The sequence below is a fragment of the Varanus komodoensis genome, unplaced genomic scaffold (assembly GCF_004798865.1).
Source record: "Varanus komodoensis strain SLA01 unplaced genomic scaffold, ASM479886v1 scaffold64, whole genome shotgun sequence".
NCBI classification, from domain to species: Eukaryota; Metazoa; Chordata; class Lepidosauria; order Squamata; family Varanidae; genus Varanus; species Varanus komodoensis.
The window spans coordinates 2523405-2550720 of record NW_025336273.1 but is presented as its reverse complement, the minus strand read 5'-3'; the positions used below and the strand labels follow the sequence as shown (position 1 = coordinate 2550720).

The following is a 27316-nucleotide window of genomic DNA, read 5'->3' as shown; positions in this document are numbered from 1 at the left end:
CAGGAGCATGAGGGGTGGTGCCTGGCCGGCAGTGGCTGGCCTGTCCACAAGCCCCAGCTCGGACAGAAGAGGGAGGACGTTGCTGCAGGCTTCCCCCCTCTCCGAGTGAAACGCTGCCCTTGTGACACGAGCCGCTCTCACCGCAGGCGAGGCGAGGGTGTGCGCCATGTCAGTACACCGAGGAGTCGAGCACGGCTGTGCTCGGCGTCCCAAGCAGGCCGTCGCTCCGTGTGCCGGGGGGCAGCCCTGACGGGGAGCCCCCTCTCAAAGGGCACTCGCGGTCGCCTCCGATCCTGGGGCTCGCGGTGTGTCTGGCAGCTGGTCGTGCGTCTTGACTGGGCCTCTTTGTAGGCAAACGAGGGCGCGTGCCGCTCCCGCGCTCAGAGGGACTCTTTATTGAAAACAAAATGGATGTTTTCCATGTTTTCCCCATTTCAAGTTAAATATAAATGTGTTGGAGACAAAAAGGTGTTCTTGTTGGTACTTGTGAAAAGTGTCACGTGTCCTCAGCTCTTCTTTCGATGGGAGAGGACTAGCTCTAAAAAATTGTGTCTGCATAAACCTTGTCATTCCCTACCAAGAGTTACACAAAGCGTCTAATTTTGGAAGGGGCCTGAGCGCAAGCCGAGCACACTTGCATCCTGAGTTCGGCCTCCGGCAACCCCTCGAATCGGCAGCTTCCCATCTTCGGAGAAAAGCCATAAAATTGCCGTCAGGATGTGAAAGCTTCCAAACTCTTAACCAGTTTCACAAAATGTGCATACACTAGACCAGGAATAGACAACCCGGAGCCCTCAGATGTTTGGGACTATAGGTCCCATCAGCCCCAGCTGGTGTGGCCCATGGTCAGGGATTACAGGAGCTGGAATCCAGCCCATCTGGCAGGCTGCAGGTTGCTTCCGCTCAGCTTCACGAAGCGGCTGTTGAGACCTGAGCAGTGCTTCCACCCCTGTCAGAAACGCCTGGAATGAGACCTTTCCCTCCGCCGGTTTGTGGGTGTTCAGCGTTTCTAAGGGGGCCCAGCATTTTAGGCAATCAGTGGAGAAGTTGATCGCTGGGCAGGGCTGCATATGAATGAGGGCAAGAGCCGCTCTGCGTTCCTGGAGCTTGGCTTATCTGCTGCTGCCCTCACTGGTGGTCCTTCGGGAACCAGAGGGCGGAAACCCCACCGCTTCATTGTTATTCTGCGTATCTCTGGATTATTGGAGGAGGCCCGGCCAAGGGGTGTCTGAGGCCAACGTTGTGGGTCGAGAGGTGCTCTTGGGATTTCAGCAGCGTGCACGGAGCGTTAGATTTGCCTAATAGGAACCCTCTCCTGCTTCCTCCCACGAAGGGTGCCCCCTTGGCTTCCTTCCCGCCTCGCTGATCTCTGTCTTAGGGTGTCTGGGAAACGTGAGGTCTGAGCATACATTCGGAGCTGCAGCCCGCAGAATTCAGGCAGACCAGTCGCCGTGCTTGAGAAGGTGTGGGTGGGTCCCACTTGGGGGTCCATTGACGTGTTTCAGGCACTCGTGCCTCTGCCCCTCAGAGGTTTCTAAACCTGGGGAAGGGTCAGCAGTGCGGGGCATTGGCTGAGGAACAGGCCTGTGCCAGGAAGTGGGCTGAAGCAGGATGGGGACTCGCCACTTAGCAGCAGCTTCTGAGGGCTGGAACCAAGGGAAGCCCTGCTTGCAATTTTCCCGGGGCCTCGGGGTGACCTCTGCTGGAAGCAGAACGGTGGGCTGGGTGGCCCCTTGGTCTTGATACAGCACAGCCAGTGCAGGAGCTCCGTTCCGGCCAGTTTTCAGGGGGCAGAAGAAGGGCATGACCTCATGGGGTGGCGGTTCAGAGCGTGGGAGTGGGACACAGCGGACCTGGGTTCCAGTCCCCCACAGAGCCCACTGGGCGACTTTGGGCCAGCCACTGCCTCTCAGCCCAGCCTGCCTCACAGGGATGTTGTTGTGAGGGTAAGCTTGAGAGGAAGGAGGGAATTAGGCAAGCCGCCTTGAGTTCCTTGGAGGAGAAAAGGTGGGATATAAATATAATAAAGAAGTACATAAGGTGGGCAGTAGTGCGTGGGAGTGCGGAAGGTTGGAAGCCCAGAGCAGCACCCACAGGAGAACGGCTGGTGCAGTTTGCTGGGATTTTCCTCCCATGATGTGCGTTAGGAATCCTGGCCTGGCCTTCCTGATTCTTGTGCCTTTAGCCAAGAGGACTAGGGTGTTGCATCATTAAAAAAGAGAGAGAGCCAAGCTCTCAGGGCGATCGTGCCACAAATTGTGGCTGCACACAATGCGCGGGGCTCCCAGCAGCGCAGGTGAGCAGCCTCCTCCTCGGAGCGTGGTGCTGTCCGTGGGCCAGGCATGGCCCCGGGCCGGCTGTGGGGCAGCTCCCCCGAGCAAAGCCCAGAGGCGAGCCAAAGGCCGAAGCACCCCTTGCCCAGCCCGACTAAAAGCAGGGTCTTACCCAGGGGGCCGTGGTGCAAGAGGCCAATTCAAGAAGTAACAGCGTGCAGGTTTCAAGCTGAAATACGGGGCAGCTCTCCGTGGAAAACTGAAACAGTCACACACCTCAAGAGCTTAGCCTAAGGTTCAGGGCTTCCCAAACACCGAGGGGGCATTACTCTTGAGTCGTCCTTTTCTCGCGAGGAGCCTGGCTCTTGGGGGCCTCTGGAGGCACCTGCTTCCTTGCCCCTGCACGGCGCTGCCCCTTCTCACTCCAGGCCTGGCTGATGCCAAGATGCTGCAGCCCCCCGCCGGGAGCGCTGGGGGCCGGGGCAGTGGCTGTGCTGGCACTGGGCCTCTCGAGTTCCCAGGGGCAGGGCAGAGCCTTGCCGGAGCTGGAAAGAGCGGGCTGCCTTCACGGGTGCATGCACGCATGCGGGGCACGCTTGCCGTGCTCTTGCTGCTTTCCCCTCAGGGCCACGTCAGTTGCAGAGCACCGAGGCAGGAGCCTGCCAGGACCGAGCGCCCGATCCGCAGTTCACACATGCGTACCTGTCGGGACAGGGTGAGGAAGGCCTGTTTGCCACAGTGGGAAGGGGCAGCCTGGAAGGATGCTCACTTGGAAAGCCTGCCCTGGACAAGTGTTGAGATGCAAAGCTAGGCTGCCCTTTTTCTTGCTGCAGCTCGTTCGTTCCGAGGAGAGGGGAAGCTGTGCCTTGATCGGGCCGCTCTGTGGTGCCTGAGCAGAGTCTGGGCATTTTTTAAAATGCCGGCTCTGTCAAAGATTTCATGCAAAGGAAGCAGCTGTGATAGAGCTGGCCTGCGCTTTCTTTAGGTGGCACTTGGCACATGCCCAGAAGTGCCCCCTTGGTCTTCTCTGCTCAGAACCATGGCTGGGGCTGGAAGTCCGGGTCCTGTTAAGTTCAAGGAAGCACTCAGTGAAAGGGAGGCTGCTGTCCTGGACCTCCTGCTGGAGCCGGGAGAGTTCGTCCGCTGGCTTAGCAGAAGGTTGCAGACCAAGGACCGCACCCCCTTTAAATCCCACAAGCGAGATGCTCAGTGGAAGGTCCTCCAGGATGGGGTCTCAGCGCAGCAGGTGGACGCAAGCCACGGATGGAAACGATCCATCATGCAGCCTCCGCTCACCGAGTGTTCGTCGGGGCAGTTCCTCCCGTTGACAGATTTCTAAGCTCACCTCTCCTGAAGATCTGAGGGAGGCCGGCTCTTCCTCTGAGCCCCAGCTGCCCCGTTGTTTCTCCCCCTGAAAGGGGCAGCGGGGAGCCCGAGAGCACAGAGCCTGTCTCTTGCCTCCTCACCTGGCCCGCCCGCCACGGAGGGCCCGCTCCTCGTCCTCTGCTTTGCACGCTGGGCGGCTGTTGTTTCGAAGCACACAGCAGACGCTCGTAGCATGGTTTCCCGGGGCTGGAGCCCTTCCAAGGCCAGTAATGTACAGTTGGCAGGACACGGAGTTTGCGGCCGTGGCAGCAGCCTGGCGTTTGTCTGCCAAGAAAGCCATAAACGCAGCAAAGAAAGGGGCCAGGCAGTTAATTTTTCAGCACTCCGCCATCCCACAAAAGTTGCACTATGGTTCGGAGCCAGTGCTGTGTTGTGAATACCGCTTTTCAAGCCCCCCCCCCCCCCCCCCCCACACACACACACACAAATTTGCCAGAGACGAGAAGAAAAGCTCTCTTGATGAAGTCATGATTTTGCTGGGGTTTGTGAGCAAACGAGGTGGATGGAATAAAAGCCTGCACCTTGGCAAGCCCAGCTTGGGGGTTCTGTGCAGTCATTTGGGGGTGACGGTGTTCCCCAGTGGGGTGCCCCTCTGGATGTGCTGGGCTGCAGCTCAGACCGGATTGGGGAAGGCTGGCAACATGCCTGTGGGTGTGCAGAATCCGTGGATGTGCAGTCTGGCATCCTGGGACGAAGCGCCTGGAGGGGGCTCATAGCCGGGGTACACACAGGGCAACCTGCCCTCGACGGTTGTCCCAAGCACCTGGTGCTGAAAGGCATATGCTGTCTGTTCTGGGGGACCCCATGGAGCTATCGCAGCTCACAGCCGTTGACAGCCCTGGGGCAAGCGAATGACATGGGCTTTAATCTCAGGCACTGGCCTCTCCATCAGTTGCCAAGGGTGCTTCTTTGGGGCTCTTTCCATCTTACGGACGAGGGTCTGCAGTCAAAAACAATGTCTTGCTATTCCGTGGTCACGCCCAGCTGGGATTCAAACTTGCATCCAAGCAGCTCGCTTGGGCCCAAAGTGCATCTCCGTGGCTTGATGTTTCTGGCCGCCCAGGCTGCCAACACCATCGTCTGAACTTGCGGAAACAGAGCCCTAAGCCGGCCCAGAGCCACATCCCGGGGCACGGGGGGGAGGGGGCCTTTGCAGATTGCAGCCCCTGCAGCAGTCTCTTCGCTGCGGCTTCCACCCACAGCGCCGACACAGAGTTTGGAAGTCCGGGACCCTGGGGGTCTTCGAGAACTGGTCCTCTCCCTCCCTCCCTCCCAGTGTGGGGTAATCAGAAATACTCAGCCCCGTTTGCCCTTAAAGGTTGTATCGCCTTGCCATGGGGTGAGGCCATGGGAAACCGCTCCCACGGCGAGCCTCTCAGCGTCTCAACAGACCTCCGTCACTGAGGCGGCAAGCAGCGTAAACGGGGAGGCAAGGACAGAAAGGCCCTTGGCTCTAGGCTCTACACCAAGCCACCGCTTGGTACCAGCAGTGTTTGCAAAGAATACCAGAGGCTGGAACTCAGAGGGCGGTGCTGGGGGAAGATCGGCCCCTTTGGAGTGTGCGCGGGGGCTAAAATCACACACCCCACTCCGCGTCGTAGCTTGTGGCTCGAAAGGAGGAGGAAGCCATGCTGTCGATTGAAAGCACCGGCCAGGGTGCTGCTCGCTCTTCGAAGGGTGCCGCTGTTGGACACCTGGAAGATGGGTGGGTGGGCAAGAGCGACGGAGCAGCGCGTCACAAGGGTGCCCGTCTACCCAATCTGGCACAGTGTGTTCTGGGCGGGAGGGCTTCTTCCCCCACGACATGTGCCAGGCTCGTGGTGCCCCCACCACTGGCCACATGCCGCAGAGCAGTTGTAGGGGAGCATTTGGGCCTGTTGTGGTGTGTGTGTGTGTGTGTGTGTGTGTGTGTGTGTGTGTGTGTGTGTGTGTTTGGAGAGGGCACAGAGATGTTCTGCCTCAAGCACCAGAGGTGTTTTGGGCTGGGCCCAGTTATCTGCTGGTCCAGAGCGAGAAGTCGAGCGACGGTGGTGGAGCCCTTTGTGCCCCCATCCGGCGCTCAAGGCCGGCCTCACGCGGCTCCATCTGCAGCTCCTTTGCTCGTCTATTTCTGGAATGGTGGGGCTGGAACGGGCCCAGGGGTGATCTTGTCCAGCCACTAGCCCCAGGGCGGCATCTGCTGGCCAGCTCCCACATGGATTACTTCATATCCACCTAATTAAAGCAGGCTACGGTTTGATTTAATTACATTTCTAGGACTATTGACCAACTTTAAATCGATCCCATAAAATCAGGCTAAAGCAGTACGAACCGAAGCAGGGCAGCCTTGAAGGCATAATCCTGGCAGCACGGCAGTGTGAAGAATGCGAGAGCAGGTTTGCTGGATCAGGCGGAAAGGCCCACTGCTGGCCGGCTGGGCCTCTCTGGGGTGCCCTGCGCAGGCCGGGAGGCGGCACCGCTCCTCCGCCCACCCTCCACCCTGCCAGCTGCATTCAGAGACTTCCGCCTGACACACACCTTTGAATTGGTCCGTGGGCCCTCCAGATTGTGCCCTTGCCCCGGGGGCACCTGCAGGCATGTATCCAAATCCTCTGATGCGCAGGTAGTCCTGTGGAGACCCACCGGGAAGTCACAGCCCCTGGCCCTCTCCCCCTCCACTCCTGCTCTTCCCAGCCCAGGCTGGAAAGGAAGGCGTGGGTGCGGCTGGTGCTGTCCCCGGGGAGGTGGCTGGTCTCGGGTGCGTGGAGGGTCTTCCAGGTGGATGCAGGCACTCGGGCCCACCCACCGCTGCATCGTGCCTTCCTCCGAGGGGCAGCACGTTTGTGCGCACTCTAGGCCTGTGCAAGGAAGCTTGGCATGCCCTACCCCGACGTGAGAGCGGGTCGCCTGAGGGCTTCACAAGGTGCAACCAAGACCCTGCTAAACAAATAGAAGCAAAGCAAAGCACGTCCCAGTGTGCATGGGGGAAGGAGCCTAGCGGTGTGGACTCCCTGGTGTATGGAAAGGAGAGGGAAGTTCCCGCACAGCAGCACTCTCACCTCCAACAGAAATTACTCCCGACAGCTGCTGGCCAGGCGCAAAGCTCGTGGCAGCGGTGAATGGCCTGCAGGCGTTCCAGGGGTCCGTTGTCAGTGCAAAGGTGCCCAGGGCTAGCACAGCACCTGCGCAGGCTGGGAGGTGTGCCGGCGGAGGAGTTGCGCATGTTTCCGTTCGTGAGGGTCTGAGCTTGGTCCTGGGGACCTTCCGTGAAAAAGAACAGAGCCCGGAAAGTTGCCCCGAGTCCCTGGCAGAGAGCACTGGGCTTCATGAAACGGTGCTTCAGCTTGGCGTAAGGGCAGCTCCTTGAATATCTTTCCCGAAAGGGGGCAGAGGATGTTTCCAGAGGGCAATAAGGAAGGAAGGAAGGAAGGAAGGAAGGAAGGAAGGAAGGAAGGAAGGAAGATGCAGCGCCATGGGGACATGGGGGAAGTCCCACGCCTCTCACTTCTCCCCTTTTGAAGAAAGGCGCCCAGAAGCCCACCCTGAAATAAAGGGGGTTTGACTACATTAGAGCAATTCCTGTGGAAGAAGTCAAGCCTGGACACCCTAATGCAAACGAGTGGTGGAGTGTGTGTGTGTTTGGCAGTGTTGACACCTTTTACAGGCTCTGCCAGAAAACCTCCTTTTTTGTCAAGTTCCGTTTTTGCACGGTCCTTTTTGCATGCCTAAACAAAAGGACACCATGGAAGGGCTTTGCCTGGGACTGGGCTGGACTTGGTGTGTCAGAGGCTGCCCCTTCTGGTTCATCACCGGCCCGTTGCCAAATCCCTCGCGTGCTCTGTGTCGCAGGGGAAACTTTAACCGCATTTTCCAAATGGAGCAGTTGAGAAGGTCCCTTCTTCTCTTTTGCAGTTGTTACTGGTTTTACGTTGCATTTAGTCCCTGTGTTTCTCCCTCTTACAAGCAGCCCAAAGCGACTCATGAGGTTCCCCGCCATTTTAAGTTCACAACAATCCTGTGGGGGAGGTCCGGCAGAGAATCGGCGGCTGATGGGGTCACCCAGCAAGCTTCATGGCCAAGCGGGGGCTACAACCCGGATCTTCCGGGTCCCAGTCCGGCACTCTAGTTCTTCCTAAAGCTTAAAATGAATGAAGGTTCTTAAATGAAAACGGTCCATGCTACCACATTAAAGTCTATGTCATACCTAAAATTAGATTGTGATCTCATCAAAGCTTGACTGTCAGCCTGAATCGGATCTCATCTGCGGAGCCACATTGAATTTTAATAGCGCTTCTCTCTTTCCCTTTTAGTTTAAGGCAGATGAAAATTGAATCAATCAGTGTATTCTGGGGGAGGGACTCAGCAGGCCCAAGTTTGGGAACGAAACGGATGAAGAGGACCTCATTCTACCCCGTTCCATCCTCCTTAATTACCTTGCTAGAACTTGGCAAGATTTTTAGCTCTGCGGGAAGAAGGGAAAAGGGGTCCAAGTGAGGCGGGGCGGGGGGGGCGGGGGTGTAACATGACAACCAGTGGGTATCCAGACTGGTTCCTCTCTCAAATTCTACAACTCAGGGTCTTCCAGTCGCTCGGCTTCAGGACAGGAAAAACGGTGCAGAGTGTCAGATGGCTTGTTCAGAGGAAGGGGCAAATACACTGCCTGGGGGTGCTTCTGGACCCACAGCCGTCTGGACGCTCTGATTTCTCCATCGGAGTAGGGGACCCCTTTGAAAAGAGAGGCAGGCTTTGGAGCTGCTTGACCTCCATGGAGCAGGCTTCCCCTGCCCGCTGCTTCGGATGTGTTGTGGGGGCATCCCGAGTCAGCCTGAGCACCCACCCCCCAGGCTCCGGCCTTGGCTGGAGAACAGGAGCCATTAAAGGGCATCCTGCCAGCCTGAAGCCTGGCACTCTGGCCTTCCTTCTCCCACAGAGGTGTGCAGGGCCTTTGCGTGATGTCCTCCGGGGCCTCTTCCATGTTTTCCAGGCTCTTCTGCAGCAGCGCGTTTGTCCTGTGTGACGAAAGTCTGGTATTAAACTTCGGATTGTGACAAACCAGAGCAAAAGCCCCACGGAAAGTTGCGGTTCCCCTAGACTGAGCTATCCCACAGTGCCCCCTTGCACCGGGATAATGGACTATATAGAAAGACAGAGAAATACGAGCCATGGGGGGAAGTGTGCCAGAGACACCTCTTTTCCTCCCGTCGTGAAACCGGAAAAGGGAGCATCAGTAAAGTCGCGGGTTGAGGCCCTCAGGTCGGGGAACCCTCGCGCTCGTCTCTGCTGGTGCCCGGTGGGCTTGGACCAGGCTGCAGGGCATACGAGTCCCGCGAGAGCAAGAACACTGGCTTTGGAGGGCTTCGCTCTGGGAAGCCGCAGCCCGTGTGGGTTACAACGGCGACCTGGAGGGCTGCGTACTGAGTCGCTTTCCCTTCGTCTCCCAGCTGCCTTTCTCCAGTTGTGCCAATTAGCCACAGTACTCAGACGTTGTGGCCATCAGGACTGGTAGCCACTGCGAGCCCCGTCCGCCACGAATTAAAGCGCCCCAAAGTTCTGGCTGTCCCTGCACACGTAGCAGTCATTTCCATGGTTAAATGCTCTCTGTGTGAAGAGGGGTTCACATTTATCAGTCCTGATTTTCCTGCCAGCCCAGCCTTAGAGAAAGGAAGAAAAACCTCTCCCTGTCCACTTTCTCCACGCCACACTTGACTTTACCCATGCTCATCATGTCCCTGCTGACTCGCCATTTTTCCAAACGAAAGGCCCCACACCGTGTAACGTTTCCTCGTATCAGAATTGCTTCCAGCCCCTTAATCATTTCGGTTACCCTTTTCTCCACCTTTTCTGTAATATCTGTATGCAAGTGCGTGACAAGAACGGGGCGCAGTAGGGTAGCACCATCATTTTCTGTAATGGTATTGCAGTGTTGGCAGTGTTATTTTTACTCCTTCTGCAGTGAAATCCAACATGGAGTTTGCCGCTTTTTACAGCACCTGCACACTGGTTAAACGCTTTTCTCAGGCTGTGCTCCACAACCCCAAGATCGCTTTCCTGGCTAGTCACTGTCAGCTCAGACTCCCTCAGCTTGTTTGTGAAATTGCCATTATTACTTTTTTCCCCAGAGTGCATCATAGAGCTCTCATTTGGACCTGCACACCCTCCGCACACGCTTTGGTGCTGGGCAGACCCCACCTTCAGCCCTGTGTTACGGAAGAGGCAAGCCACAACCTCTGCAAAGAAGCTAAGATCCCCCCCCCCCCCGACATGAATTCCAGTGAGCTGATGAACTCCTCCACCTTACTTCAGAAGGGCTGAGTTGCGGGTCTCCTTGTCTTTTCCTCTTGAATCTGGTTTCTGTCAGGGATCGATTTTGGATACGAGCTGTGGTCACCACTATAAAAATCAGCCTGTGCAGCAGCTCTGGCCGCTTTGGTCTGCATGTGTTTATTTTATGGAGCCCGCCCTCCTACAAAGCAAGTCAATAAAATTCTAATTCCTCTGCTGACAGTTTCAGTCTAGTTGACAGATAAATATAGCACAAGGATAAGGGAAAATCACGAAGGCACAATATAAATTGTCGCTGGTCATTTCCTTTTCCCAGGCCCATGCAGCTTCTACAGTTTACAGCTCTATCATACTAACTGGCCCAGAATGTGGCATTCAGGTCGTCTTTTTGTCCACACAAAGCTTCTGGTCCTCATCACCGTATTTAAAAGATCCACGCAATGGCGATGGCATTATTTAACGCATTTCAAGGATGCAGCGCTGTTCACACGTGTTCAGTAAAGAGCTATCCCGGTTGCTTGTCCTGGTCTTCAAGAGGCCAGACCAGGTGAATGAGAGACCTGTCTTCATTGCCCAGCCCCGGGAATGTCCCATTCACACACCTGAAGAGCATCGGTCCTGTTGAGTTTGTGCTGCTTGTAGGTTATCTGGGGGAAAGCGAGAGGTCTGGTGACGATCACCGTCGGGAACGTTCAGTCTTCGAAATGGGACTGGTTCAGCTTCCGGGGCCGCTTACACTCCCAAATTGCGCTTCTCCCTGGAATATTGAGTTGCCTCTTTACATTACCCAGGTGGCTTCCTCTCGGACAAAGCAGTGACCAAAGAGCAGATAACTCAGAGGTGACCAAGTGCTGGAACAGAAGGAGCCCCTCTGCTGCTCACCGGCTCTGTTGAAGTGCGGCTCGCCTCTCGACTGGGGCTCACCAGAAGGGAATGAGTAAAAGTGTTTGCAGTGAACTCAGGATCCGCCAGTTTTCAGCCAGGTTTCTGGCTCGTACACATCCCTAATTGACCCAGTTTGACTGTTATGGCAAATGGTAGTTCCAGGAAGCAGAATCAACGAGCCGGAGCACAAAGCTCGTTGGTCATGGTCAAGGCATGGCTGCGCGCATGGGCGCTGTGCACCATGTCATGTGCCCACCAAGGGGAAATGGTGGAAGGGACAACTGAGGAAGCTTTACTGGTTTGGCGGGGTGGGGGGAGCATCTCGGGATGAGTGACTGTAAGGGAAGGTGAATGCGTAATTAGCAACACTTTCTGTTCAAAGTCGTGCTTTGGCAGGGGGGCCTCGTCAACGTGTTCATATCGATTCCACGCTGTATAATTGTCAGCTTAGACAACCAGGCTTTTCCACTTTATCTGGGCACTGATGCCGCACCAGCACCTGTGCAGTTTCTGAAGGGCCATGCATAGATTTTTAAATCTTTTATCTATTTTCGCCGTTTTGGGGTTGTACTTGAGCTAACCTTCCCCAAGGTGCCCACCAGCTTTGTGGGACTGTAACTCCCGTCATGGGGCTCCCCAGCCAACATGGCCGTTGAAAATGGCGGCTCCCTACAGTCATCATGAATAATGGGCTTTTTATAGACATATTCCCCAGCCTCTGCACACATGCCCAGATTCCCCAAAGCTTTGGGGGCAGTGTAGAAATGGAATTAACGCACTGCTTTGTAAGCCAGCGACCTTCACCATGCCTTGTGGAAGCCGGTTCACTGTGTGAAGCGCGCTCTTGCTTCAAACCGGCATTTGGATTTGACTGCAGAGTCTCAGGTTCAGCTGCACTTGAGCCAAAGATCCTTTTTTTTAATCAAGTGGTGGAAGGGGGTGGCTTCTGCAAGGCGGTGGGATGTCGCGCCGAGAGCGTTGGCCCAGTGCCTGAGGGACCTGCATTCCACTCGCCACCCAGGGTTGGGGCCAGGCCCCGGCTCTTAGCCGAGCCCTCCTTACAGGGCTCCCATGAGGATAAAGTGGGGAGGAAGATCAAGCGGGCCGCCCGGGGCTCCCTGGAGAAAGGGTGGAATAAGGATGCAGGATAATAACGTGTGATTGCATGCAGCTGGGCTCTGTCCAAAAGATTGCACAGTGAGTGCTGCCCCAGCGAGCGCAGCGTCTTTCTTCTGGCTGCTTCCACCCATGGCCGTGGGGCACCGAGCAGAGGGCCTAGTGGTTGCCCCGCATACATTTGGCTGGTCGAAGCTACGACAGGCAGAGTCAAATGGGAATGTTGTGAGCCGCCCCGAGGCTTCGGCAAGGGGCGGCATAGAAATGTTTTAATAAATAATAAATAAATGCCCCTCCGCGAATAACGTCTGGAATGTAATTGGAGGGTTGTGAATGTGCTACTAATACCTGGGAAGTGAAGGGGAAGCTTCGATAGCAGTGAAGTGGGACACTGCTGGATTTTTATCTGGCAGTGGGAGTGGGAAAGAGAGGCTTCGGTCCTTCCTGTGCTGCCCAGAAGTCACAAGGCGCCTCGGGGGCCTCCGTGTGTCCCGGGGGCAGGCAGTTTCGTACAAGCAAACCACCGACACCCTGAGGCCTTCCCGGAGCACCTAATTTGTCAGTTCTGGCCGGCACATAGTGATTTTCAGGTGTGCTTCCTGGCAAGGCCATCACTGAGAGAGAGAGCCTCTTCTTGAGCTGAAGTCGCATGCGGTGGACTCCTGTGTTGATGGAGCTGAAAATCCTAAGTGTGGCTGTGTGTGTGTGTAGTTTTGGCTCGTAATTGTGACTGCTCATTTTCTAGAGCTTTATACTGCCCAAATGGCCAATGTCTTCAAGGCGGTTTACAATCATAAAACAAACCAACAGTAAAATATCCGGATACAATAAATATCTTGAAGTAATACAATATTAATTGTTGAGACAGTGAGATATTAAGGGATTTAGCAAGCCAAGAGTACAATTAATCGGAGCATCCGCGCAAAGGTTAAAAACCTGCTGGCAAAAGTAGGTCTTAATCCTCCTTCTAAATGTGTACATTTTGTAGGCAGAAGCGCGTTTTTACTCTTTCAGGATGCATGTCCGTTTCTCAAGGACTTGGAGCATCGCAGGAAGGTCAGGAGTCAAATCGCTGGAGTGGGATTTGATTAGGGAGGGAAGGAGAGCAGGCAGGGCAGTGAGGAGGGGAGCGACTGGCCAGGGACCTGCGGGGGCCGGCAGGTGTGGCCGGCAGGGAGCAGGCGCAGGGTCCCACCGGCTCTTCGGCTCGTGCAGCCTCAGATGGCCGGGAGGGATCCGCAGGAGCAAATTCTCCTGCACGGGGCACGGGGCCAGTCAGAGTGCCACGCGGGGTGGGCAGAAAGCAGAACTCCAGGCGTCGGCTCCCAGCATCCCTGGCCGCTGGCGATGCCGGCAGGCTGCCCGTCAAGCCTCTGGGCTGCCCAGTGTGGCCCGGTTGCTTCCCCGCCCATTCTACCCCGCGCGGGGCGGTGCTTCCGCCACTCCTCCTTCCCAGTGGGTTGCTGGTGCTGCAACTAACCCCACACTGGGTGCTAACAAATGGCGCGCCTCTGTCCATGCCTCAGTCGATGGCTATGCCAGAATCGGTGACGTCTGATTTTAATTAACTGGATATCAGAGCTCTGCATCAAGGGAACCACAGCTGGGCGTGTGTCTCTGACTGTCTCCCAGTCGCTCAGGAGGAGGAGCAGCGCTGACCACAGGCTACGGCCTCTGTGACGTCTTCCTGCCAGAGCGGGCTGGAAGGGGAGACCGACGGGGCCCCGCTGAGGCGCTGCATTGCTCGCGAGCGGACGGAAATCACGCGCCTGCAGCCCCTGTTCTCGCCTGGGCCCTTCCAGAGTCTACATGCCCCTTTGGCCCTCGGTCGGTTGACGCTTCAAAGCGATTCACTAGCATCCTGCCTGTGCTCCCCACCTTCCAGCCGTTTCCCCTTCCTCTTCCCACATGGCTGCATCTCCTCTTGTGGCCCCGTTCTCACGGTGCGGCGCCTTCTCCGGGGCTCGACTCGCATCTTGGTGCTTTCTCTTTCCGGGCCTCTCGATGGAGGACTTCGCTGCTGGGCGGGTGTGATGGACGGTGAAGGACTGTGAGGCAAGGAGAGGGAGGGGGCAGTTAGAGAAACAAGGACGGAGTGTGAGTGTGTGAGTGTGGGGGAGGCGGACCCCTCCCACCCGTGGGAAAGTTGCACATGACGGGGCCTTAAGGAGCACCACGGGTTCCCGCGTTACCGGGCCCATCTGTGGGTTTTTCTGCATGCGGCACTTCTGGGGTGCTTGCCATCCCCCTTTATGACTCTTTGTGGGGTCTTCTGAATTCTCAGGGTGGAACGAAGTGTGGGCTAGGTGTGTGTGCGCACCGCTGTACCGTGCCACAGTGCTGCCCAGAAGCTTCCTGGGATCAGGAAAGAGAGCAAAGGAAGGCAAGCGTTTGGGGAGTGCTTGGATCTCAGTTCTGCCCTAAGACGGAGAGCGGAGCGGAGTGCGGCGAAGGAACGCCCTTGGTCCATCCACTCCAGTGTTCTCTGCTCGGATCGGCAGCAGCTTCCCGGGTCTCGGGGAGATGTTTCCCCCATACCTGCTACCTGGGAACCTTAACCGGAATGTGCCACAGGTCGACTCCGGGGCCTTCTGTATGTCGGGCAGGCAATGCACTGCTTTGGCCCTCCCCTCCTCTCCCCAGGTGCTTTCTAGAAAGAGTCCGTCTCGTGGCGTTTCTGTATTAAAAGAGCGCCATCCACCAGCAGCGTTTTGCAGAGTAACACGGGCACAAAAAGACTGCTCCCTGCCCCGTAAGAGCTTCCAGTCTGAAGGCTGACAGACGGAAGGGAAGGGAAGGGAAAGGGGGAAGGAACGGTGCAGTGTCCACCGCCGTGTGCCGAGTGCCACCAGCTCCCGGATCCGGATCTTCCCAGGTTGCTGTGCTGCAGCAGAAGGGCTGTTTCTGGAAGTGTGGAGGCGGGTAGGCCTTGCTGCAGTCTTCTGGGGAAGGATTTTCGGGGCCTTGCGCTGAATTCCAGCGCTTGCAATCAGAGCTGGAAAGACCGGGCCGGGGAAGGGAGGCTGTGCAGGATTAATCCCCAGTGAGAGTCATGGGCGCGCAAGCCATTTCCCTTCGCCTTTGTTGTGATCTGAAACAATTTCTTTGTAAAGGACCGTGAAAGCACCACACTGCGTTCCTGGCTGCTTCGAAATGAAGCTATTTTGTTCAAAGGGGCGCCCCTGCACTCTCTAAGAAGCTTCTTATTTTTCATTCCTGTCTCAAAAATCCCCCGGGGAAAGGCTCCAAGCACCCGCATGTTCCTGAGAGACGCTTCTTTGGTGCCGGCCGAACTGTGTGCATCGCTAGCGGTGCTTCGCTAGGAACTTTGTCCCGTTCTCAGTTCCAGCTCTTCCCTTTTTAACCACTGGCTTCGGGACTGCGCTTCCTTCCCTTCCCCGCCTCTGTGCGTGTGCTCCCAGCGGTAACTCCTCCAGCCGCCTTGTTCGTTGCCCAGCATTTAAGCGGTGCAGCATTCCTAGCAGGTAAAAGCCAGTGCTATCCATGCGCCCTCTTTCGGTGAGGAAAGTGGCACGGTCATGCTCTGTTTGGGTGCACAGGGAGGGGACTGGGCAAACCTCCCCTAGGAGGTAGGCCATTCCTTAGCCTTGAGGCAACCACCAAGAAGGCACTGTGCCTTCCAAGGCAGGCCTGACTGTGGGGCTGCGAACCAGCCTTACGGGGCCTGGAAGGAGCCCCCTTCCCCACTGGACAGAAGACCCTTTCAAGGATTATGCCCTCCCTGCATCCGCCGTAAATGCAGCTACGATTTGAGACACTCGATGGCTGGAACGTTTGCCTCTGGCTCAAGGGCCCACGGCGATGGCAGTGGAGCAGCTACTGGGGCAGGGAGAGGGGAAGCCCTCCCCATTTTGCTGCTGGGGTCAGCCACCATCTGATTCATTCCATCTCCAAGGGTGTACACCTTGGTGCCTGTTAGGCTCTGTTTTGTTTAGAAGCCCCCCTTCTCCCCCTCCGCCCCCCCCCCCCCATTTCCTGTGGAGAGCCAGCTGAGAACAGCGGGCACCCTCGGCACGGATCGAGCCCCACGGGGTCTCCTCCGCTCGGTGCTCCTGCCCAGCAGCCCCCCTCCCGCAACTCTGCAGCTCTGCCCGGAGCCGAAGGAGAGGGGCTTCAGATTCAGGAATGTACCAAAATGCTTGTTAAATTACCACTTGAACCATAAAAGCTGGAAGCGTATAAGGAGGTGTGTGTTAAATTAAAGCAGAGGCCTGGTTTGGGGGCTAGCTGTGTTGCAGCTTTTCTACTCCTGCTGACCTTAGTTCTGCTTCAGCAAAGGCACTTCTCCCGTGAATGCCTCCGCGTTCCCTAGCGGAGGGATGGAAAGGGCTCCCAGGCACGCCAGAGGCGGCGGCGGCACCTCGTTCCACCGGCTAACCCTTCTGAATAACAGGCTTGGAAGTGCTGTGTGGAGCTCTTTTGCTCAAGTCGGAGGAGGATTCCACGGGCCAATTAACGGCTTAGAAGGAGGAGGCCGGCGTCTTATTCCCAAACAGCAGATCTGTGAGCTTGGGGACAGCGGCAAAGAGAGAAATCAGTGTTCGTTCTAAGGCGGCCTTTTCCTGGACTGCGCTCGCTCGAGGCTGAGGCTGCTCTGGGGGGAGGGAAGCCTTTGTCCTGTATATTGTGTGCCTTCTTCTTGAAGAGAGGTTTCCAGCCTGCCTCTGCTTCAGCCGTGCAGAATGCGCTCAGAGCAGCAGCTGGGAGGGGGGCAAAGGATGGTGGGAGTGACGTGCCTTCCTATGAGTAAGGCCCCAAAGCTCCCCTTCCTGGGGGCTCCCCTCACCAGCAGGCAGCTCTCTGCGGTGCTTCAGGAGTAGGGGTGCATCAGTCCCCCCCGTGCCGCAAGCAGGAAGCAGCCGGGGCCGGTTGTCTCCTCCAGGGAAGGCACGTGTTGCCAGGCCAGGCCAGGCCGGGGGGTGTAGGAAAACGTGCAGAGGAAACGTGTGGCGAGGCAGCCCAGAGTGGGTGCGGCCCCTTCCCATCTCACCAGGGTCAGCCCTTGAGCATGAGCAGATTTCTGCGGCCGAAACCAAATGCGATGGGGTGGGGCCATCTTGGCGCAGGTCTGCCCGTCCTGGCAGGGCCTGCCCCCCCCCCCCCCCGGCCCTCCACCCAGCGGGCGCTTCAGGGCCTGCTGGACCCCAGCGTCTCTTCACCCTGGGCCAGTGCACGCTCACTCCCCACCCGGCTTCATTTTTATTTCCTCTGCCTGAGCACACCTGGCAAAGGCCTCTCTGTGGAGAAGGGCCCGGCTGCTGCTCCTTCCCCAGTGAGGACCATCCCTGGCTGCAAGCTGGTGGCATCGCCTTCCTGTGGCCCAGCAGCGTTTTCCCCTCCGTCCGTCCTCCCGAGCTGGGGGCGCCGAATTGGCACACGCGTTCCAGCAGTAGCCCTGCTTCCCGTCTAGACGGCGTGGAGCAGCCTCTGGGGCTCTCGAGACTGAAGGTGAATTCTCCTTGAGCCAGACGTGTCTTCTGTGTTGCAGAAAAAGCCGCGGATGACGATGTCCAGAAGTCCGATATCTCGTCCAGCAGCCAAGGAGTGATCGAAAAGGAGTCCCTGGGGCCTCTTCTGCTGGAGGTGCGTGCTTAAGGAGGGTTGCGCCGCCTCGCCCGGGGAGATCCACTCTTCCCTGGGCATGATGCCTCACTCTCTGAAAACCAGGGAGGTGGGTTCCTTCAGAGCTGGAAAGTGGGCATTGGGGTCCTGAAAGGGGCTGTGAAGCCCTGTCTGTCCAGCATTTGAGGGGGGGGGGTTATCAAACAAGCTGGGGCTTGTGGGTCAAGGGTGCTGAACAGTTCTTTGGGTCCATGTGTGCCCCTAGCAGCCTCCAGGGCAGCCCTGTGAGTCCTGTGTGTGAATTCTAGCGATAATCTCAGTAATCATCCTTGAGCACTCATGGTTGCAGGAGGAAAGAAATTTTAAACATTGGTTCAGGGGGGCCAGAACATTTTGAGCCACTTTATGTCACATCAGCCCAGATGAATTAGTAGGAGGAGATACCTGGTCAGAACCTAGGCATGTTACTGGATGAAATGTACCTGAACAAACTTCTGGAGAAATAGGACCTGTGGATTCCTAGTCCAGCCTTTTCAGAGTACAAGTGTAGTTGGCCCTGCCTGTTCTAGAGTGAGCAGGTGTTTTCCTCCTCCTTTTTTTACAGCTAAAGTGTTTAGGCAGATTCACAGTAAGCCCAGATTCTGCTACATCTCTTTATTCCCTCTGGGCTCCCCGCTCTAGCATGAATGAATAAACTAACCCGAATCTGAAAACTTACTGAGATGTTCAAACCAAGTCTCCTGGTTTGTTGCTCCCAAGTAGGCCAGGACTTGTAAACCAAGAACAAACCCTGGTCTATGATCCTAGCTTGTAAAGGGCACAACAAACCAGAAGCTTGAACAGCTTTCACCTTCAAGTTAGTTTCCCCTCTTCATGCTAGCAGGAAAAGCCAGGCGCATCCTGAATGCCGGCTTACTGAGGTCTTCAGCTTCTTACCCTTTCTGAAAAGAGGGTTGTCTCCGCCTTCCTCTTGTCCTCTGTGGTGGGGTCTTCTACATCAGATATCAGGAAAAGTTTCCTCACTGTCAGAGCAATAGGACAGTGGAACCAGCTGCCCAGAGAGGTGGGGGGCTCTCCCACACTAGAGACATTCAAGGCGAAACCAGACGGTCATCCGACTGGGATGGTGTGACTTGGAGTCCTGCAACAGCAGGGCGTTGGACCCAGTGGCCTTCATGGCCCCTTCCAACTCTGCTATTCCATGATCTGTGGCATCTTGAGAGCTCCTGTATTTTTTTAGGGACAGAATCTGTCTGAACTATCAGACATCTGTATAAGATTAAAGCGATCTGTCTTGGAACAGGAACACAACCTGTTCCTGTCATGAAACTTCCAAGTGATGGAAAGCGAAGGCTAGGCGCAGTGGCCTGTTATGCCAAAGCCCTCCCGTAAAGGAGCTGGAGTTCCTTTCCCAGCTGAATGCCATTTCCGAGGAGTTTCCAGGCCCCCCCAGCAACAGCAGGCGGGCCCAAAGGCACGGGGGCAGAAAAGACCCCAAAGGTCAGCCGGTTTCGGCTTAAATTGCTTCCTGGGAGTGGCCGCACAAAAGCACGGAAACCCACGGACGCCTGGTGGTCAAGCGAAGCGGGCTGGGCAGGCCACTGCATGTGATGCGCCACTCCCACCATGCGCCATTATTCTGCTGCGGGGGCGCAAACACAGAGGCGAGGGTCTGGCAGACCTGCTGGATGCCCCCGGGCCGCCAGTGCCTGAGAAGCCCCTGGTGGGTCACCCGATGCCTCGGCGTGGCTTGTATCCCAGCAAGTGGCATTCCTCTGAGCATGGGGATCCCAGCCAGCTGGCCCGCGTGGGCTTGCCGCGTCCCCCCCTAGGAGCGGGCCCTTCTAGCCCGTCCCCGAGCCCTGCCCGGGGAGCCCACAGGCGCCTGGCTCGGAGGCTCGCTAGCAAGCCGTTCCTCTCATCGATTCGCACCCCGTGCCATCACCGAGCGACTGGCTCGCTCCGTTCCCTTTGCCGGCTGCACGGCCTCCCTGCCCGAGTCATGCTGCTTTTCTCTCCTAAACACCTGAAAAGACGCCTGGCTTTTCTGGCTGGGCTGCGAGAGGTGCTGAGGCAGGTGGGAAGTCCAGGGAGGAGCGAGGGAGGGAGGGAGGGGAGGGCATCCATGCAGGCAGGACTCGGCTCTGCCCTGCGAGCTGCCCCATCCAGGGGGTGGGGGAGCTCATGGTGCAGAAGCGAGAAGGGGCTTCTTTGCTTGCTTGCTGGCTGATTTATTAATTTATGTGCCACCCAGTGGCAGACGCTCTCTGAAACAAAAGTTGCACACACGAACTGTAATGTTGTGGGCCCGTTTCTGGAGCAGGGGAACAGGGGTGGGCTGAAAGGGCTTCCTCTTTCCAGCAGCTCATGCAGCACGATGAGGAAGAGGCAACCCCTGGAAAAAAGTGCCTGCCTGCCTGAGCCGGATAATCAGTTCTACCAGCAAATGTTGCCTGATATTATGTGCTCATGCCCCATGGTGCTTATGGGTACATAACCTCACAGTCTGGATAGACAGGCCCTTCATCCGCCCCTCTGATCTCTGAAGCAGGCCCGCGGGAGGTGGAAACATGGACACCGAGCGAGCCAGAAGGGGCCTCCCGACCCCGGCTCCGGGCAGCTCCACTCGCGACGTGCCCGCCATGCCCACCAGGATCTTCCCACCCTGCCCAGAAAAGCCTTCCACAACCAAAACCCCACCCCACCTTTTTGCTAGGTGTTGCTTATCATCCCCCAAAGGACGAGGAGGGGGAGACAGGGCAGAGGTGTTTAAAATAATGCCTGGTGTGGAGAAAGCTGAGCGGGAGACCTTTTTCTCCCTCTCCCATAATACGCGAACCCGAAGGGGCCCTTTGATGGACGGATTGGTGGGAGGTTTTCGATGGAGAAAAGGAAGTGCTTCGCCTATCGTTGAGCTGTGGGGTTCGCGGTGATGGCCACCACCCGGAATGACTTTAAAAAGGGACTGGACGGATTCCTAAGGAGGCGACTTGTGACCTGTGGCCACTAGCCTTGCTGGCCATGGGCTTCCTCCTTGACCAGAGGTGGCCTGTCCGTGTGCCCCCGTTGCTGAGGCGCTGGGCGGGAGGAGGCCTTGCACCCACCCCGCTGGAGGGATCCTGGGGCGTCTGCTCTGCCACGGTGTGAAGGGCGTGCTGGACTGGATGGACCCTGCGTCTGATCCAGCGCAGCTTCCTCTATTGCCCCAGCTCTGCTGGAGCATCCCAGATGGATCCAGGGGCACTCCGGGTCCACTGTGAAAGGCGGCCCCTTTGCAGTTCCCATCCCTGGCAGCAGAATATTTTCTGGTCCAAGCTTATCCGGCGCTTTCAGGCTTTTTTGGGGAACAGGTCTTCCGCCCCCGCCCCCTGTGAGTGCAGGCGGAGCGTGTGGAAAAGAAGCCATGAGCTGTGCTGGAAATCCAGGATCTACCCCCCCCCCCCACTGGCTCTGTGGAATAGCTCATCCCCGTGCCCCATCATTCACCTACCTGCCCCACCCCAGGCGCAGAGGGGCTGCCGACAGCCGGGCTGCCTCCTTATCCTGGGGTGCTCCAGTGCCACACCGAGGCAGGCCAGGCAGGAGAGGTGTGCAGGCACAGCCGCCTTGGGCAGATGCCAGCAGGGCTGCCAGGAAGCGGGGGCTCAGTGGGGAGGTCACGCAGGCTTGGCGGCAGGCCGGGATGGCAGCATCCGAAGGAGACACGGACAGGACTAGCCAGCTGGGCAGGCCTGGGCAGAGGATGGGCGACCCATGCACGGGGTGGACCAATGTGAGGGTTAGGGGAGCGCATTGGCCCCACCCAGAGCCCCCCCTGCTCCTGCCGGTGGAAGTGGCCTCAGCAGCAGGACCCCAGGGGCTCTGTTGGGAAGCAGGACAGGTGAGGGGCAGGACCCTCGTTTGGGACCGACCCACCTCGTCGGCCCTGGCCTGCGTCCCAGAAGATCCGCCTTGGCACCACAGCACCCTGGAGGAAAACAGCCTTGCCTGCCCCCTCCAGCTGGCGAGGAGGCCGGGGTAGCCCTAGGGGCTACTGGGGAGCGGAATCCCCACGCTGGTTGTCACGCAGGGCCCCTTTTCCAGCCCTCCCTTCACGCGTTGGGTGGCAGGTTCCCCTAACGTCCGGCGACCACTGCTCCGGAGGGTCCGAGCCGGGGGCTGCACACGCCGGCCTTGATGCCTCTTCTCCTTCTGGCCCGGCAGGCGCTCGACGGCTTCTTCTTCGTCGTGAATCGCGAAGGACGGATTGTGTTTGTCTCAGAGAATGTGACCACCTACTTGGGCTACAACCAGGAGGAGCTCATGAACACCAGTGTCTACAGCATCCTGCACGTGGGAGATCACGCGGAGTTCGTCAAAAACCTGCTGCCCAAGTCGCTTGGTAAACAGCCCGTTTTCCTGGCCCCGGCCCAGTTGCCACTGGACTGGTGGAGCCATTCAGCGGCCGGCGCAGGGCATGTCGCTGGCTGGGTTTTCCAGATCGCCTGCGAAGGAGCTGGTGCCCCGGGATAGCGAGGCAGGGAGCGGGCAGGCAGCCGGTCTCTGTTGGCGACTCCCTGGGCACTGACCATGCTCAAGGACGGGCGCCAAGCGTGACCCGGCACCATCGGGGTGAGGTCATAGGTGAAGCGGGAAGAGCCCTGACGCCGCCCTTTCCCATTCAGAAAAGGGGAATCAAAAAATTGAGGCATTCATTGAAAGGGATCCGGACAAAGAGAAGAGAAGGAAGCCCTCCCCTCTTGGTCCGGGAGCCCAGGAGGCGGCTTCATGCAGTACACCCCCTGGTGCTTCTTTCCCCCGGCCGAACGCGTCTCGGTCGGCTCAGCAAGGCAGGCGGAAACGGTGCCGGGGCAGCGGCTGGCGAGAGCAGGAGCCGGCTCTGCTTTGCGAGTACGATCCAATTTAATCCTGCCCGTGACTCGCTCGCTGCCGTTCCAACTGCGTGTCACTTAATCTGCATTTAAGCTCGTTTTTTGAATAATATGCTTACCGAGGAGCATCATAATGTAATTCCCAATAAGAACCTCAGTGGGCAACCCAGCCAGAAACCCCAGCAGACGCGAAAGCTTTGCTCGGTGCCGCTGTGGAGGCGGAGGGGCTCACGGCGCGAGGCGCTCGCCGAGTGCCGGCCGGCCGGGGCAGCGGGTGAGGCCTGTGGCTGCAGCCTCCCGGGCGCTCCTTGCCCAGCCCCTTCCTGTTGGCACGCGACCCGAACGGCTGGCTTCCGTCAAGGGGCCGCTGCTGCACGCGGATCCATGATCTGTGCCGGCGAGGTCAGCCCAGTGGCCCATCCACCTTGCCAGTGTTCAGTCGACTCGATGAAAAGGCTCTTCTTGCTTAACACATCTCCGTTTATCAAAGTCATGGCCTGTTACCCAAAGCCTGATCAGTGGACGAGCCACTGACCCAGTGAACCCTCATGGCTGCCTCCCGCTGGAGAGGAGCTTCCAAAGGCTCCCGAGGTAGAAGCGACACCCCTCTGGAGCGCACGGGGCAACGGGGGCAAACGAGTGGGGACTCGAATAATTGGCAGAGCACCAAGAGTGCAGGGCAGGCGGGGAGAGGCGCCGTGGGCCTTGCGCTCCTCTCCGCCACCCTTGGGAGCTCTGTGGGGTCGGTGGGGCGCCAGGCCGAGGAAGGAGTGGTGACGCCCGGCCCTCTCCTCGCCAGGCCCTGCCAGGCAGCTTCGTCTTACCTGCTCGTGCCTGAGCTCCAGCCCTGCTCTTGCTGTGGGCATGTGCGCACCCGGGCACCAGGGGTTGGGGGGGCAGAGTGTATCAGAGTGCCGTGTCGGGAATGCCACATGTGGGAAAGGCACGCAGGCCTCCGTGGCCTGAGGGCTGGGATTCCGCGGAGGGGGGCGGGCGAATGCAGGGAGCGTCAGCGGAGACGTAGGAGCTGCAGGTGAGGGAGTCCGGGGCGGGCAGCCAGCCCGAAAGGCCCAGGAATTCCCGCTGCGGAGGCTGTGGGGCAGCAGCAGGCACCTCCTCCGGAGCAAGCGTCTCCGCTGAACTGCCCGCTGCATTCACGTCCCGGGCCACTGTCGGTCTCAGTCGCGATTGTGGCCGCCGGGCAGGTTTGGATGCAGGACGTTCCAAAAAACACTTGACTCCCCCCTGCCCACCTGTGCCAGGGCAGGGATGAGAGACACGCGGGCCTCCGAATGCTGTTGGGCTCCAGCTGCCCCCTCGCCGTTGGCTGTGCTGGCTGGGGACGATGGGAGGCGCAGTCCCACAGTTCCTCGGCGACACATGTTTCCAGCCCCAGCCTCACGGTGCCGATCTTCCGGCTGTGGATCCAGCTGCCTTCAGGCCGGGAGCAACAGCAGCCCCACCCCTACGGCAAAGCCTTCCGGGGCGGCCTCCAGAGGCACGCTGCGCCTGCAAGCATCTAGGGGTCGGCTCGGGCACAGCACTGCACGTGGGAGTCCGTGTGCCCGAGTGGATTCAGACCCTGGCTTAGCTGTGGCTCTCACCGAGCCGGTCCTTGGCTTTCGACCCGGCCAAGTGTGTGCCCTCCCAGGAGTGCCCAGGGGTTGATGCCCCCGCAGCAGCTAGGAGCAAGTGCCTTCCCCACCCGCAGGGGCACTGCTGTTACGTGGCACCCTTCGTGAGTTCCGCAAGCGGCAGGAGGCGGGGGTGCAGAGCCTGCGATCCCACGTTGCCGATGCCCTGCAGATGCTTCCCAGGCAGCCCGTTCGGCTGGGCAGCGTCTGAAGCGAGCGGGCCGTGGTGCCGGCCTCGGAACGAGTCCAGGCCAGGCCCTCTGCAAACAGCACCTCAACATTGATCCGAGTGTGGCTTGTATCAAATTAGCTCCGTTCAATATCAAATCGACTTAAGCTAATTTAATATAAGGCAGGCTTAAATCAATATTTCACTTAATCAGGTCTTAAACTGATTTTAGCTTACTGCAGCACATGCTTGTGTGTAGATGAAGTTTAATGTTTTGCAAAATGTCATCCTAGCTTTTAAACACACACCAGCCAGTTTCCCGCAGAGCATCATAAAACCCAAGTTTCTCTTAACATGTAGGAGCTGGGCAGGGTTCATCCCATGCTGCTTTTTGGGAGGGTGGTCCAAAGAACATCACTTGTTCGTACTGGACGTGGGGAGGGGTGGTGGTATTGTGTTAAACGTGTGAATATGGTTGCTATGGGAATCGCTGCACTAAATTCACATCTAAGGAGGGGAGATAAATGTGGAACAGCCGTAGTTCAGTGGCAGAATCCAGCCTTTGCCTGTAGTTGTTAGCAGCGTCCGTCCCTGGCATCCCTGCCTGAACAAAACTTGGTGTTTAGAGGCGCTAGGGGAGAGCGCAGGGTAGCCCAGCTTCCAGTTTGGCTCTCGGGGTGCAGTGCAGCTTGGAATGCGGCAGCTCCAGATGCTTATATGAACAATTCCCACATCTCATGGGCGGTGTCGCCACACGGCCACGCAGGCCATCCCAGCATGCATCTCTTTGCGGTCTGCCAGCAGAAGCGGGAGGAGGAGGCCCAAAGGACACATGCCGGGAACTGGGAGAGAAGCATCCCAGTCCAGTGGCCCACGACCCAGGGAAGCGGCCCAGTGGTCCTGGGATGCATGAAGAGGTAGCAGGGCTACACCTCAGCTCTCCGGTGCTCCAGCGCAGCGCCACAACCCGGGAGTGCCTCAGAAGGGCCAAAAGCGTGATGTGGCACTGCTCGGGCCAGGCATGCCCGCCCCTCCTGCTGCAGCTGAGCAGGGCCGCCAGGGCCAGGAGGCCCTGGAGAGCACCCACTCGCAGGGCCACCCTAAGGCTGAGTCGGCCAGGTGGCTCGGACCACAGCAGACCCGTCCCCTGCATCCGCTGCTGGCCACCGCGTCGTCATGACGGCGGTCGGGCGCATGGCAGGGCCTGTGCGTGTGCAGCTCGGGGTGGCGCGGCCCCTCTGGGCACACTCAGGAGAACGTAGGGCGGTGCCCATGGGAGGAAGCCGGCTGGGTGGCCCTGGGGGCCTGCTGGCACGGCAGGCCTGGTAATAGCCGTGGCCTCCAGCTTGAAGCGCAGGGGGGCTGTGGAAAGGCTGCTGGCGATGTGGCGCCCGGGGCTCTGTTTCAGCGATTCCCGGCAGGGACAGCTTATCTGCTTGGGGTTAATAACAAGACAAATTATGTTATTAACGCCATGCGTTTTGCTTTTGTGCAAAGCACTTCAGACCTGGCAGAACGCCTTAGCTCTTTCCAGCGAAGGAGCTCCTGGCACAGCCCCTCCGGGACTTCGGCGTCTGAAGAACGCAAGAGCGTCAAGAATTGTGCGCCGGGCTGCAGAGAGCGGCTGGGTTCTGGCTCCCTTGCACTCACCAGACTCCTTCCCCCTCTCGGCCCTGGCCAGGGAGCCGTGCAAGTGGAGAACAAGCCCGTGCGGTGCAGCAACACGAGCGGGTGTCTTTTTGCAGAGTTTGTGCAAAATATGCAAAGCCCACAGGTCATGTGCACGGGAGCCGAACTCCGCTTGAAGTGACTTCCTGCCCGACGCCCACAAGCGCTTGGCGTGAGGCAGACAGGGGGCAGAGAGAACGCAGGCAGAGTCTGGGGAGCCGGGCGGGGAAATCTGATGGATCCCCACTCCCGAACCGGATCCCTCGAGCATTCCTAGCTGCACGTTTCTTTGGAACCGTGCAGATCCTGCTGTCTCAACAGTAAGACATATCCATGTGAGGAAGGGGCGATCGCTCAGGGTGTTTCGCGTGCAGATGGTCAGTCTTCAGCCCTGCAACTGGGTCTCCAGGCTGGGGAAGGGGCTGCGCCTTGACCTTGGGGGTGGGGGGGTCTGCTGACTGGAGTAGAAACACTACACTGCCTGCCTGGCTATTCAGTAGAGGAGGGGCCCGGGCCTTAACTCCATCTGGTGGCTTCATCGGGCCACACGGCGGAGGGCAGCGGTGGAGCATGGGGTGGCGGTCCCAATCCTCCCCCGTCCTTCCGCCCAGCCTTCCACGCGTCCACCTCCCCAAGCCCTGCCCTGAGGGTTCCTTGTCTTCTTCCCGCCCTTCCGCAGTCAACGGAGTCCCCTGGCCGCAGGAGTCCACCCGACGCAACAGCCACACCTTCAACTGCAGGATGCTGATCCGTCCCCCGGACGAGCCCGGGGCAGAGAACCAGGAGGCCCGCCAGCGCTACGAGGTCATGCAGTGCTTTACCGTGTCCCAGCCGAAGCTGATCAAGGAGGAAGGCGAAGGTAGCAACAGGGTCGCTTGTCTGGAGGGGGAAGGAGCCCCTCCTTGGCCGCTTTGCATGCCCGGGGAGGACTAGCAACTCGTCCTCGAGGTGCTCTGGCAGAGGGATCGGCGCCGCGAGGGTTTGGTGGCCCCCTGCATCCGGTCCTGCAATGCCCGCAGCTCAGTAGAAAGTCCGCAAGCTCACCCCGTACCGCTTGCGTGGCCCCACAGCCCTTCACAGGGAGCCTTGTCCTTCGCACCCTCCTTCCCGCAGGAAGCAAGGGAGGCTGTGCTTGGAGGTTGCTCGGTATTGGCAGAGCTTTATCTTCGGCAAGATCTTTTTTGGGTTGTGCGAACCAGCTGCTAGGGACAAACAGAAACTCCTTTGGTTCTTACGGCAAATGAGAACATGCCAATTTCCCCTCCAGCCGCCTGAGAGGCCTTTAATCTGAGGCAGCCGAAATGTGGTTTGAAAGGTAGCAAGTTCTGTCCCTCAGGCCCCTGACCAGCGAAGCTGCAGGGGTGGGGGTCCGCCAGGGGTCCTCCCGTGTCCGTGGCCCCTCCCTCCCCCCCTCCGCTGGAACCCAGGGGCACCTGGCAACACCCTGTAGTGTGCAGCTGGCAGAGCCCG

At 58.3% G+C, this 27316-nt stretch overlaps 1 protein-coding gene across 7 annotated transcripts in view; it reads left to right on the top strand.

The window, feature by feature from the left end:
- Nucleotides 1-27316, top strand: part of NCOA1 (nuclear receptor coactivator 1) — a 265366-nt gene that overhangs the window by 194431 nt on the left and 43619 nt on the right. For all 7 annotated transcript variants that reach the window (XM_044450328.1, XM_044450332.1, XM_044450331.1 and 4 more), the window contains exons 5-7: nt 17431-17525; nt 21708-21885; nt 26526-26705. In XM_044450328.1, coding sequence (XP_044306263.1) covers nt 17431-17525; nt 21708-21885; nt 26526-26705 — 453 coding nt within the window. The remainder of the gene's footprint in view (nt 1-17430; nt 17526-21707; nt 21886-26525; nt 26706-27316) is intronic.